Source organism: Salmo salar, chromosome 07 (assembly GCF_965601325.2).
Source record: "Salmo salar chromosome 07, fSalSal1, whole genome shotgun sequence".
Taxonomy (NCBI): domain Eukaryota; kingdom Metazoa; phylum Chordata; class Actinopteri; order Salmoniformes; family Salmonidae; genus Salmo; species Salmo salar.
Genome location: NC_138297.1, coordinates 70,550,827 through 70,564,315, shown reverse-complemented (window position 1 = coordinate 70,564,315; position 13,489 = coordinate 70,550,827). Strand labels below are relative to the sequence as shown.

General features: G+C 43.1%; 1 protein-coding gene across 4 annotated transcripts in view; it reads left to right on the top strand.

Moving 5' to 3' along the window:
* LOC123732983 (nuclear protein MDM1) overlaps positions 1–10,701 on the top strand; it is a 40,371-nt gene extending 29,670 nt beyond the window's left edge. For all 4 annotated transcript variants that reach the window (XM_082978016.1, XM_082978018.1, XM_082978017.1 and 1 more), the window contains 2 exons: positions 6,696–6,764; positions 7,876–10,701. In XM_082978016.1, the coding sequence (XP_082834142.1) occupies positions 6,696–6,764; positions 7,876–7,985 (179 nt within the window). In that variant the 3' untranslated portion in view covers positions 7,986–10,701. The remainder of the gene's footprint in view (positions 1–6,695; positions 6,765–7,875) is intronic.
* The last annotated feature ends 2,788 nt before the right edge of the window (positions 10,702–13,489 follow it).

Sequence of the window (13,489 nt, the reverse complement as noted above, 5' to 3'; positions counted from 1 at the left end):
TGTGATACTATCTGTCATAATGGTAACTGTCCTGGTACCTACTGTAGTAGTGTGATACTATCTGTCATAATGGTAAATGTCCTGGTACCTACTGGTACCTACTGTAGTAGTGTGATACTATCTGTCATAATGGTAACTGTCCTGGTACCTACTGGTACCTACTGTAGTAGTGTGATACTATCTGTCATAATGGTAACTGTCCTGGTACCTACTGGTACCTACTGTAGTAGTGTGATACTATCTGTCATAATGGTAACTGTCCTGGTACCTACTGGTACCTACTGTAGTAGTGTGATACTATCTGTCATAATGGTAACGGTCCTGGTACCTACTGTAGTAGTGTGATACTATCTGTCATAATGGTAACTGTCCTGGTACCTACTGGTACCTACTGTAGTAGTGTGATACTATCTGTCATAATGGTAACTGTCCTGGTACCTACTGTAGTAGTGTGATACTATCTGTCATAATGGTAACTGTCCTGGTACCTACTGGTACCTACTGTAGTAGTGTGATACTATCTGTCATAATGGTAACTGTCCTGGTACCTACTGGTACCTACTGTAGTAGTGTGATACTATCTGTCATAATGGTAACTGTCCTGGTACCTACTGTAGTAGTGTGATACTATCTGTCATAATGGTACCGGTCCTGGTACCTACTGGTACCTACTGTAGTAGTGTGATACTATCTGTCATAATGGTACCGGTCCTGGTACCTACTGGTACCTACTGTAGTAGTGTGATACTATCTGTCATAATGGTAACTGTCCTGGTACCTACTGGTACCTACTGTAGTAGTGTGATACTATCTGTCATAATGGTAACTGTCCTGGTACCTACTGGTACCTACTGTAGTAGTGTGATACTATCTGTCATAATGGTAACTGTCCTGGTACCTACTGTAGTAGTGTGATACTATCTGTCATAATGGTAACTGTCCTGGTACCTACTGGTACCTACTGTAGTAGTGTGATACTATCTGTCATAATGGTAACTGTCCTGGTACCTACTGGTACCTACTGTAGTAGTGTGATACTATCTGTCATAATGGTAACGGTCCTGGTACCTACTGTAGTAGTGTGATACTATCTGTCATAATGGTAACTGTCCTGGTACCTACTGGTACCTACTGTAGTAGTGTGATACTATCTGTCATAATGGTAACTGTCCTGGTACCTACTGTAGTAGTGTGATACTATCTGTCATAATGGTAACTGTCCTGGTACCTACTGGTACCTACTGTAGTAGTGTGATACTATCTGTCATAATGGTAACTGTCCTGGTACCTACTGGTACCTACTGTAGTAGTGTGATACTATCTGTCATAATGGTAACTGTCCTGGTACCTACTGTAGTAGTGTGATACTATCTGTCATAATGGTACCGGTCCTGGTACCTACTGGTACCTACTGTAGTAGTGTGATACTATCTGTCATAATGGTAACTGTCCTGGTACCTACTGGTACCTACTGTAGTAGTGTGATACTATCTGTCATAATGGTAACTGTCCTGGTACCTACTGGTACCTACTGTAGTAGTGTGATACTATCTGTCATAATGGTAACTGTCCTGGTACCTACTGGTACCTACTGTAGTAGTGTGATACTATCTGTCATAATGGTAACTGTCCTGGTACCTACTGTAGTAGTGTGATACTATCTGTCATAATGGTAACTGTCCTGGTACCTACTGGTACCTACTGTAGTAGTGTGATACTATCTGTCATAATGGTAACTGTCCTGGTACCTACTGTAGTAGTGTGATACTATCTGTCATAATGGTAACTGTCCTGGTACCTACTGGTACCTACTGTAGTAGTGTGATACTATCTGTCATAATGGTAACTGTCCTGGTACCTACTGGTACCTACTGTAGTAGTGTGATACTATCTGTCATAATGGTAACTGTCCTGGTACGTACTGTAGTAGTGTGATACTATCTGTCATAATGGTAACTGTCCTGGTACCTACTGGTACCTACTGTAGTAGTGTGATACTATCTGTCATAATGGTAACTGTCCTGGTACCTACTGGTACCTACTGTAGTAGTGTGATACTATCTGTCATAATGGTAACTGTCCTGGTACGTACTGTAGTAGTGTGATACTATCTGTCATAATGGTAACTGTCCTGGTACCTACTGGTACCTACTGTAGTAGTGTGATACTATCTGTCATAATGGTAACTGTCCTGGTACCTACTGGTACCTACTGTAGTAGTGTGATACTATCTGTCATAATGGTAACTGTCCTGGTACCTACTGTAGTAGTGTGATACTATCTGTCATAATGGTAACTGTCCTGGTACCTACTGGTACCTACTGTAGTAGTGTGATACTATCTGTCATAATGGTAACTGTCCTGGTACCTACTGTAGTAGTGTGATACTATCTGTCATAATGGTAACTGTCCTGGTACCTACTGTAGTAGTGTGATACTATCTGTCATAATGGTAACTGTCCTGGTACCTACTGGTACCTACTGTAGTAGTGTGATACTATCTGTCATAATGGTAACTGTCCTGGTACCTACTGGTACCTACTGTAGTAGTGTGATACTATCTGTCATAATGGTAACTGTCCTGGTACCTACTGTAGTAGTGTGATACTATCTGTCATAATGGTAACTGTCCTGGTACCTACTGGTACCTACTGTAGTAGTGTGATACTATCTGTCATAATGGTAACTGTCCTGGTACCTACTGTAGTAGTGTGATACTATCTGTCATAATGGTAACTGTCCTGGTACCTACTGGTACCTACTGTAGTAGTGTGATACTATCTGTCATAATGGTAACTGTCCTGGTACCTACTGGTACCTACTGTAGTAGTGTGATACTATCTGTCATAATGGTAACTGTCCTGGTACGTACTGTAGTAGTGTGATACTATCTGTCATAATGGTAACTGTCCTGGTACCTACTGGTACCTACTGTAGTAGTGTGATACTATCTGTCATAATGGTAACTGTCCTGGTACCTACTGGTACCTACTGTAGTAGTGTGATACTATCTGTCATAATGGTAACTGTCCTGGTACCTACTGTAGTAGTGTGATACTATCTGTCATAATGGTAACTGTCCTGGTACCTACTGGTACCTACTGTAGTAGTGTGATACTATCTGTCATAATGGTAACTGTCCTGGTACCTACTGTAGTAGTGTGATACTATCTGTCATAATGGTAACTGTCCTGGTACCTACTGGTACCTACTGTAGTAGTGTGATACTATCTGTCATAATGGTAACTGTCCTGGTACCTACTGGTACCTACTGTAGTAGTGTGATACTATCTGTCATAATGGTAACTGTCCTGGTACCTACTGTAGTAGTGTGATACTATCTGTCATAATGGTAACTGTCCTGGTACCTACTGGTACCTACTGTAGTAGTGTGATACTATCTGTCATAATGGTAACTGTCCTGGTACCTACTGTAGTAGTGTGATACTATCTGTCATAATGGTAACTGTCCTGGTACCTACTGTAGTAGTGTGATACTATCTGTCATAATGGTAACTGTCCTGGTACCTACTGGTACCTACTGTAGTAGTGTGATACTATCTGTCATAATGGTAACTGTCCTGGTACCTACTGGTACCTACTGTAGTAGTGTGATACTATCTGTCATAATGGTAACTGTCCTGGTACCTACTGTAGTAGTGTGATACTATCTGTCTACAAACAGCGTCAGCAGTTGAACTGAAAATATACATTTCCTTGGTTTTTGACTGATCAAACCACTTTTACATTACTGGCATTTGGGATGCTGTATCTGCAACTTTAGTTCAAACTGTGTAACGTTGTCCCATCACATCATCATCCTATAGTTATGGGCCAATCAAAACACTGCGTTGCCTCATCAAAGACAGTTTAGGAGACTTAAATGATCATATAAATGTGACAACGAGCGTAATTTACTGTTAATGGGAGGTGTGTGTGTCAGGTTTCCGTCATCTCTACAGTATATAGGTCAGTCTGTTTGACTGAGTCCCTGTGGGGTGGGGTCTCTCTCTCTCTCTCTCTCTCTCTCTACTGCTGAGACATCTTTACAGTTTGTGGCTTTTCTCAGCATATTCTACTGTTGCATGACAAAACCTGGTCCCAGATCTGTTTGTACTGTCCTGTCAAGTTGTCACTTCCAGGGTAGGTTATGTAAGTAGCATATACCCAGATCTGTTGCTGTCTCACCAACAGATCTGCCACCAGGCTACCTGTTGAATAGCATAACCTGGACGTGAGCAGGAAACAGAGATGTAGTCCGCTCCTCATTCCTTCCCGCCAGCCCAGATATTGTCTAGGGTTGTAGTTCCTAGCTGCTTCTTTCTCCTCAGGACAAAAGATACAGAAGTCGATGCCAGAGTATCACAACTGGGGGAATTCCCATTCTCTCTCCCAGAGTCCTTCACCTCTTTCTCTTCCTCACGTCTCCCTCCATTCCCGACTCCACTCCAGAACCCCCCCTTCCACACCCCCATTTAGTTTATTTTCAGAATAATAGGCCTACACCTGAGGTAGAAACACCTGGGGTAGAAACACCTGTGGTGGAAACACCTGAGGTAGAAACACCTGGGGTAGAAACACCTGGGGTAGAAACACCTGGGGTAGAAACACCCGGGGTAGAAACACCTGAGGTAGAAACACCTGGGGTAGAAACACCTGGGGTAGAAACACCTGGGGTAGAAACACCCGGGGTAGAAACACCCGGGGTAGAAACACCCGAGGTAGAAACACCTGAGGTAGAACACCAGGGGTAGAAACACCTGAGGTAGAAACACCCGGGGTAGAAACACCTGAGGTAGAAACACCAGGGGTAGAAACACCTGAGATAGAAACACCAGGGGTAGAAACACCAGGGGTTAGAAACACCTGAGATAGAAACACCAGGGGTAGGAACACCTGAGGTAGAAACACCTGAGGTAGAACACCAGGGGTAGAAACACCTAAGGTAGAAACACCTGAGGTAGAAACACCTGAGGTAGAAACACCAGGGGTAGAAACACCTGAGGTAGAAACACCTGAGGTAGAAACACCTGAGGTAGAAACACCAGGGGTAGAAACACCAGGGGTAGAAACACCTGAGGTAGAAACACCTGAGGTAGAAACACCAGGGGTAGAAACACCTGAGGTAGAAACACCTGAGGTAGAAACACCCGAGGTAGAAACACCCGGGGTAGAAACACCCGGGGTAGAAACACCCGGGGTTGAAACACCCGAGGTAGAAACACCAGGGGTAGAAACACCAGGGGTAGAAACACCTGAGGTAGAAACACCTGAGGTAGAAACACCAGGGGTAGAAACACCTGAGGTAGAAACACCAGGGGTAGAAACACCTGAGATAGAAACACCAGGGGTAGAAACACCAGGGGTTAGAAACACCTGAGGTAGAAACACCAGGGGTAAGAAACACCTGGGGTAAGAAACACCTGAGGTAGAAACACCTGAGGTAGAAACACCAGGGGTAGAAACACCTGAGGTAGAAACACCTGAGGTAGAAACACCAGGGGTAGTAACACCTGAGGTAGAAACACCAGGGGTAGAAACACCTGAGATAGAAACACCAGGGGTAGAAACACCAGGGGTTAGAAACACCTGAGGTAGAAACACCAGGGGTAAGAAACACCTGGGGTAAGAAACACCTGGGGTAAGAAACACCCTGGGGTAGAAACACCTGGGGTAGAAACACCTGAGGTAGAAACACCTGGGGTAGAAACACCTGGTGTAGAAACACCTGAGGTAGAAACACCTGGGGTAAGACACACCAGGGGTAAGAAACACCAGGGGTAGGAACACCTGAGGTAGAAACACCTGGGGTAAGAAACACCTGGAGGTAGAAACACCTGGGGTAAGAAACACCTGGGGTAGAAACACCTGGGGTTAGAAACACCTGAGGTAGAAACACCAGGGGTAAGAAACACCTGGGGTAAGAAACACCTGAGGTAGAAACACCTGAGGTAGAAACACCAGGGGTAGAAACACCTGAGGTAGAAACACCTGAGGTAGAAACACCAGGGGTAGAAACACCTGAGGTAGAAACACCAGGGGTAGAAACACCTGAGATAGAAACACCAGGGGTAGAAACACCAGGGGTTAGAAACACCTGAGGTAGAAACACCAGGGGTAAGAAACACCTGGGGTAAGAAACACCTGGGGTAAGAAACACCCTGGGGTAGAAACACCTGGGGTAGAAACACCTGAGGTAGAAACACCTGGGGTAGAAACACCTGGTGTAGAAACACCTGAGGTAGAAACACCTGGGGTAAGACACACCAGGGGTAAGAAACACCAGGGGTAGAAACACCTGAGGTAGAAACACCTGGGGTAAGAAACACCTGAGATAGAAACACCTGGGGTAAGACACACCAGGGGTAAGAAACACCAGGGGTAGGAACACCTGAGGTAGAAACACCTGGGGTAAGAAACACCTGGAGGTAGAAACACCTGGGGTAAGAAACACCTGGAGGTAGAAACACCTGGGGTAAGAAACACCTGGAGGTAGAAACACCTGGGGTAAGAAACACCTGAGATAGAAACTACTATGGAGTTGATTGGAAGACAACAGACTATAACTGCAGCAGTATTGTGCATCATGTGTAATAACATGGAACGCTAAAATGTACTGTTATCTAGGCATTTACACGTAACCCCTAAACAACAACAACTAACAGAACAGGTGTCCATTGTCTTCTCTACTCCAGGTAATTTAGGCCTGAGGACGTCTGAGCTGCTGCTGTGTCCTGGTGGTGGCTGTGGAACTGATGATGAAGGTAATGTAACAGCAACAAGCTTCTTCACATTAGTCTGATGAGGAAGGTAATGTAACAGCAACAAGCTTCTTCACATTAGTCTGATGATGAAGGTAATGTAGCAGCAACAAGCTTCTTCACATTAGTCTGATGATGAAGGTAATGTAGCAGCAACAAGCTACTTCACATTAGTCTGATGATGAAGGTAATGTAACAGCAACAAGCTTCTTCACATTAGTCTGATGAGGAAGGTAATGTAACAGCAACAAGCTTCTTCAAATTAGTCTGATGATGAAGGTAATGTAACAGCAACAAGCTTCTTCACATTAGTCTGATGATGAAGGTAATGTAACAGCAACAAGCTTCTTCACATTAGTCTGATGAGGAAGGTAATGTAGCAGCAACAAGCTTCTTCACATTAGTCTGATGATGAAGGTAATGTAACAGCAACAAGCTTCTTCACATTAGTCTGATGAGGAAGGTAATGTAACAGCAACAAGCTTCTTCACATTAGTCTGATGATGAAGGTAATGTAGCAAGAACAAGCTTCTTCACATTAGTCTGATAATATGTACATTTTCTGGTTCATTAAGAAACCTAAACTTAGATATGTGTTTTTGGTTGTTGAATCAATTAGACATGCCCATTTCAGGCTTAGAAATATATATTTTATTTTGTTATCTGGCTAACTCCTTCATCCTGTTTTGTAGTATACCCCTCTGGTGTCCTGGACTTCTGGATAAGTTAAAGCTCAGTTTATCACAAGTAGACTAACTAGACTGATGTTGGTCTTCAGTGTTAAAGTCAGGCTTAGGGGTAATTTCAGTGTTAAAGTCAGGCTTAGGGGTAATTTCAGTGTTAAAGACAGGCTTAGGGGTCATTTCAGTGTTAAAGGCAGGCTTAGGGGTCATTTCAGTGTTAAAGGAAGTCTTGGGGGTAATTTCAGTGTTAAAGTCTTGATACAAGGGAAGTGACACCCCCTCTTACACGAAATAAAATGAGACATTTGCTTCAATATCTCCATGACATAAAACATAAAGGATAGCTGAGGTTGGAAATCTTTGGGAGTCAGCTGATCACTCTGTCCCTGACCTGACTAACCTCTGACCCTTGACCCTTGGTGACCCTCCAGATGACAGGATGTCCCAGATCTCATCCAGGTCAGCAGCGTCCTGCTCCATGGCCTCCCAGGTCCTGGACCGAGCCCAGAGGAGGAAGGACCACTTCTGGGGGAAGAGATAACAGGACGCGCTGACCCCCCTCACAATACATCCCAAATGGCACCCTATTCCCTATGTAGTGCACTACTGTTAAGAGGAGGAAGGATGACTTTTGGGGGAAGAGAACACCACTGACACACACTATGTCCTAAACCGGTAAAATGGTCAAATAAAAAATATATAGTGTACTGCTCTAGCGGATAGGTGTGATGACAGCACACTACACTGGACCACACTGTCCTCCCCCTAATAGTACCCTATTCTGTATGTAGTGCACTACCTTGGGCCAGACCCTTGAGAGGAATATATTGGGGACAGGGTGTGATGTCAACAGTGACATTAGCTTCACAGCCTATAGCCCAACCACTGCAGATAGGAAGACAATCAATTGTTATGGGTTTATGTGACCAGTGTCCAGACTACTAGGGTGAATCTGGGTTTATGTGACCAGTGTCCAGACTACTAGGGTGAATCTGGGTTTATGTGACCAGTGTCCAGACTACTAGGGTGAATCTGGGTTTATGTGACTAGTGTCCAGACTACTAGACTCAATCTGGGTTTATATGACCAGTGTCCAGACTACTAGGGTGAATCTGGGTTTATGTGACCAGTGTCCAGACTACTAGGGTGAATCTGGGTTTATGTGACTAGTGTCCAGACTACTAGACTCAATCTGGGTTTATGTGACCAGTGTCCAGACTACTAGGGTGAATCTGGGTTTATGTGACCAGTGTCCAGACTACTAGGGTGAATCTGGGTTTATGTGACCAGTGTCCAGACTACTAGGGTGAATCTGGGTTTATGTGACCAGTGTCCAGACTACTAGGGTGAATCTGGGTTTATGTGACCAGTGTCCAGACTACTAGGGTGAATCTGGGTTTATGTGACCTGTGTCCAGACTACTAGGGTGAATCTGGGTTTATGTGACCTGTGTCCAGACTACTAGACTCAATCTGGGTTTATATGACCAGTGTCCAGACTACTAGGGTGAATCTGGGTTTATGTGACCTGTGTCCAGACTACTAGGGTGAATCTGGGTTTATGTGACCTGTGTCCAGACTACTAGACTCAATCTGGGTTTATATGACCAGTGTCCAGACTACTAGGGTGAATCTGGGTTTATGTGACCAGTGTCCAGACTACTAGACTCAATCTGGGTTTATATGACCAGTGTCCAGACTACTAGGGTGAATCTGAGTTTATATGACCAGAGTGTCTAGGCTGAATCTGGGTTTATATATCCAGAGTGTCTAGGCTGAATCTGGGTTTATATATCCAGAGTGTCTAGGCTGAATCTGGGTTTATATATCCAGAGTGTCTAGGCTGAATCTGGGTTTATATATCCAGAGTGTCTAGGCTGGGTCTGGGTTTATATATCCAGAGTGTCTAGGCTGGATCTGGGTTTATATATCCAGAGTGTCTAGTCTGAATCTGGGTTTATATATCCAGAGTGTCTAGTCTGGGTTTATATATCCAGAGTGTCTAGGCTGGGTCTGGGTTTATATATCCAGAGTGTCTAGGCTGGATCTGGGTTTATATATCCAGAGTGTCTAGGCTGGGTCTGGGTTTATATATCCAGAGTGTCTAGGCTGGGTCTGGGTTTATATATCCAGAGTGTCTAGGCTGGGTTTATATATCCAGAGTGTCTAGGCTGGGTCTGGGTTTATATATCCAGAGTGTCTAGGCTGGGTTTATATATCCAGAGTGTCTAGGCTGGGTCTGGGTTTATATATCCAGAGTGTCTAGGCTGGGTCTGGGTTTATATATCCAGAGTGTCTAGGCTGGATCTGGGTTTATATATCCAGAGTGTCTAGGCTGGGTCTGGGTTTATATATCCAGAGTGTCTAGGCTGGGTCTGGGTTTATATATCCAGAGTGTCTAGGTTGGATCTGGGTTTATATATCCAGAGTGTCTAGGTTGGGTCTGGGTTTATATATCCAGAGTGTCTAGGCTGGGTCTGGGTTTATATATCCAGAGTGTCTAGGCTGGGTCTGGGTTTATATATCCAGAGTGTCTAGGCTGGGTTTATATATCCAGAGTGTCTAGGTTGGGTCTGGGTTTATATATCCAGAGTGTCTAGGTTGGGTCTGGGTTTATATATCCAGAGTGTCTAGGCTGGGTCTGGGTTTATATATCCAGAGTGTCTAGGCTGGGTTTATATATCCAGAGTGTCTAGGCTGGGTCTGGGTTTATATATCCAGAGTGTCTAGGCTGGGTCTGGGTTTATATATCCAGAGTGTCTAGGCTGGGTCTGGGTTTATATATCCAGAGTGTCTAGGCTGGGTCTGGGTTTATATATCCAGAGTGTCTAGGCTGGGTCTGGGTTTATATATCCAGAGTGTCTAGGCTGGGTCTGGGTTTATATATCCAGAGTGTCTAGGCTGGGTCTGGGATACCCTCCCTATTTGTATGATTTTAGTTCAGATGTTTTGTAATAATGTATTGAATAAAGTGTAAAGAACTAGTTTTGTATTTATTTTAAATGATTTAGTTTTTTATATGGAGAACTACTTTTTTATTGTATTTTATCTTTGTACTGTAGTATCGATTCTGCATTGTTCATATATTTCTTGATACACTATCCCTGTTGGAAAGTGAATTATGCACTACTACTACTACTAAGAATCAACATTGATGCAATTGAAACATGTTGTATAGGTTTGTATAAGAGATACACTGTGTGTTTGGATACAACACTGTTGAGAGGAAATATTAAATAAATGTTGGAACAATCAGTATCCATTAGCTATCTCATTGACTTCATGTACATAGAATACGTTTGTGGTAATTCACTGCAATAATTTTGTTCCATAGGTGATGGACGTGTTTCATTTAATCAACATATGATTGACTGCTTCCCAAATAGCACCCTAGTCCTTTAACAGAGCCTTCAGAAGATATTCACACCCCTTGACTTTTTCCACATTTTGTTGTCTTGCAGCGTGAGTTTAACATTGATTAAATTGATTTTTTGTGTCACTGTCCCAACACACAATACCCCATAATGTCATTGTAGAATTAGATTTTATACAAATTAAAAATCGAAACGTCTTGAGTAAATAAGTATTCAAACCCTTTGTTATGGCAAGGCTAAATTAGTTCAGGAGTAAAAATGTGCTTAACAAGACACATAATAAGTTGCATGGACTCACTCTGTGTACAATAATAGTGTTTAACATGATTTTTAAATGACTACCTCATCTCTGTACCCCACACATACAATTATCTGTAAGGTTCCTCAGTCGAGCAGTGAATTTCAAACACATTCAACCACGAAGACCTGGGAGGTTTTCCAATAACTCACAAAGAAGGGCACCTATTGGTAGATGGGTAGAAATAAATGAAAGCAGACATTGAATAACCCTTTGAGCATGGTGACGTTATTAATTACACATTGGATGGAGTATCAATACACCCAGTCACTACAAAGATACAGGCGTCCTACTTAACTCAGTTGCCGAAGAGGAAGGAAACAGCTCAGGGATTTCACTATGAGGCCAATGGTGACTTTAAAACAGTTACAGAGTTTAATTGCTGTGATAGGAGAAAACTGAGGATGGATCAACAACATTGTAGTTACTCCACAATACCGACCTAATGACAGAGGGAAAAGAAGAAAGCCTGTAAAGAATAAGAACTATTCCAAAACATGCTTCTTGTTTGCAATATGCCGCTAAAGTAAAACTGCAAAAAATGTGGCAAAGAAATGAACTTTGTCTTGAACACAAAGTGTTATGTTTAGGGCAAATCCAACACATCAATGAGTACCACTCTTCATATTTTTAAGCATGGTGGTGGCTGCATCATGTTATGGGTATGCTTGTCATCGGCACGGACTAGGGAGTTTTTTGGGATAAAAATGTCATCTTAGAGGAAAGCCTGGATCAGTCTGCTTTCCACCAGACACTGGGAGATGCATGCACCTTTCAGCAGGACAGTAACCTACAACACAAGGCCAAATATACACTGGAGTTGCTTACCAAGATGACATTGAATGTTCCTGAGTTGCCTAGTTACATTTTTTACTTAAATCGTCTTGGAAATCTCCGGCAAGACTTGAAAATGGCTATCTTGCAATGATCAACAACCATCTTGACAGAGCTTGAAAATGTTTAAATGTTGTACAATCCAGGTGTGCAAAGCTCTTAGAGACTTACCCAGTAAGACTCACAGCTGTAATCGCTGATTTCAACATGTATTTACTCAGAGGTGTGAATACTTATGTAAATTTGATATTTTTTTATTTCATTTTCAATAAATCTGCAAAAATGTCTTAAAACATGTTTTGATTTTGTCATTATGGAGTAGATGTGTGAGAAACAAAATAAATGTAATTGACTTTGTATTCAGGCTGCAATGCAACAAAATGTGCAATAAGTCAAGAGGTATGAATACCTTCTGATGGCATTACTTTTGACCAAGAACCATGGTTGGTCTGTCATACCCAGGTAATAGGTCATTTACCAGGAAGGAACCATGGTTGGTCTGTCATACCCAGGTAATAGGTCATTTACCAGGAAGGAGCCATGGTTGGTCTGTCATACCCAGGTAATAGTCAGGTCATTTACCAGGAAGGAGCCATGGTTGGTCTGTCATACCCAGGTAACAGTCAGGTCATTTACCAGGAAGGAACCATGGTTGGTCTGACATACCCAGGTAGTCAGGTCATTTATCAGGAAGGAACCATGGTTGGTCTGACATACCCAGGTAATAGTCAGGTCATTTACCAGGAAGGAACCATGGTTGGTCTGACATACCCAGGTAATAGTCAGGTCATTTATCAGGAAGGAACCATGGTTGGTCTGTCATACCCAGGTAATAGTCAGGTCATTTACCAGGAAGGAACCATGGTTGGTCTGTCATACCCAGGTAATAGTCAGGTCATTTATCAGGAAGGAACCATGTTTGGTCTGACATACCCAGGTAATAGTCAGGTCATTTACCAGGAAGGAACCATGGTTGGTCTGTCATACCCAGGTAATAGTCAGGTCATTTACCAGGAAGGAACCATGGTTGGTCTGTCATACCCAGGTAATAGTCAGGTCATTTACCAGGAAGGAACCATGTTTGGTCTGTCATACCCAGGTAATAGTCAGGTCATTTATCAGGAAGGAACCATGGTTGGTCTGTCATACCCAGGTAATAGTCAGGTCATTTACCAGGAAGGAACCATGGTTGGTCTGACATACCCAGGTAACAGTCAGGTCATTTACCAGGAAGGAACCATGGTTGGTCTGTCATACCCAGGTAATAGTCAGGTCATTTACCAGGAAGGAACCATGGTTGGTCTGTCATACCCAGGTAATAGTCAGGTCATTTACCAGGAAGGAACCATGGTTGGTCTGACATACCCAGGTAATAGTCAGGTCATTTACCAGGAAGGAACCATGGTTGGTCTGTCATACCCAGGTAATAGTCAGGTCATTTATCAGGAAGGAACCATGGTTGGTCTGTCATACCCAGGTAATAGTCAGGTCATTTACCAGGAAGGAACCATGGTTGGTCTGACATACCCAGGTAATAGTC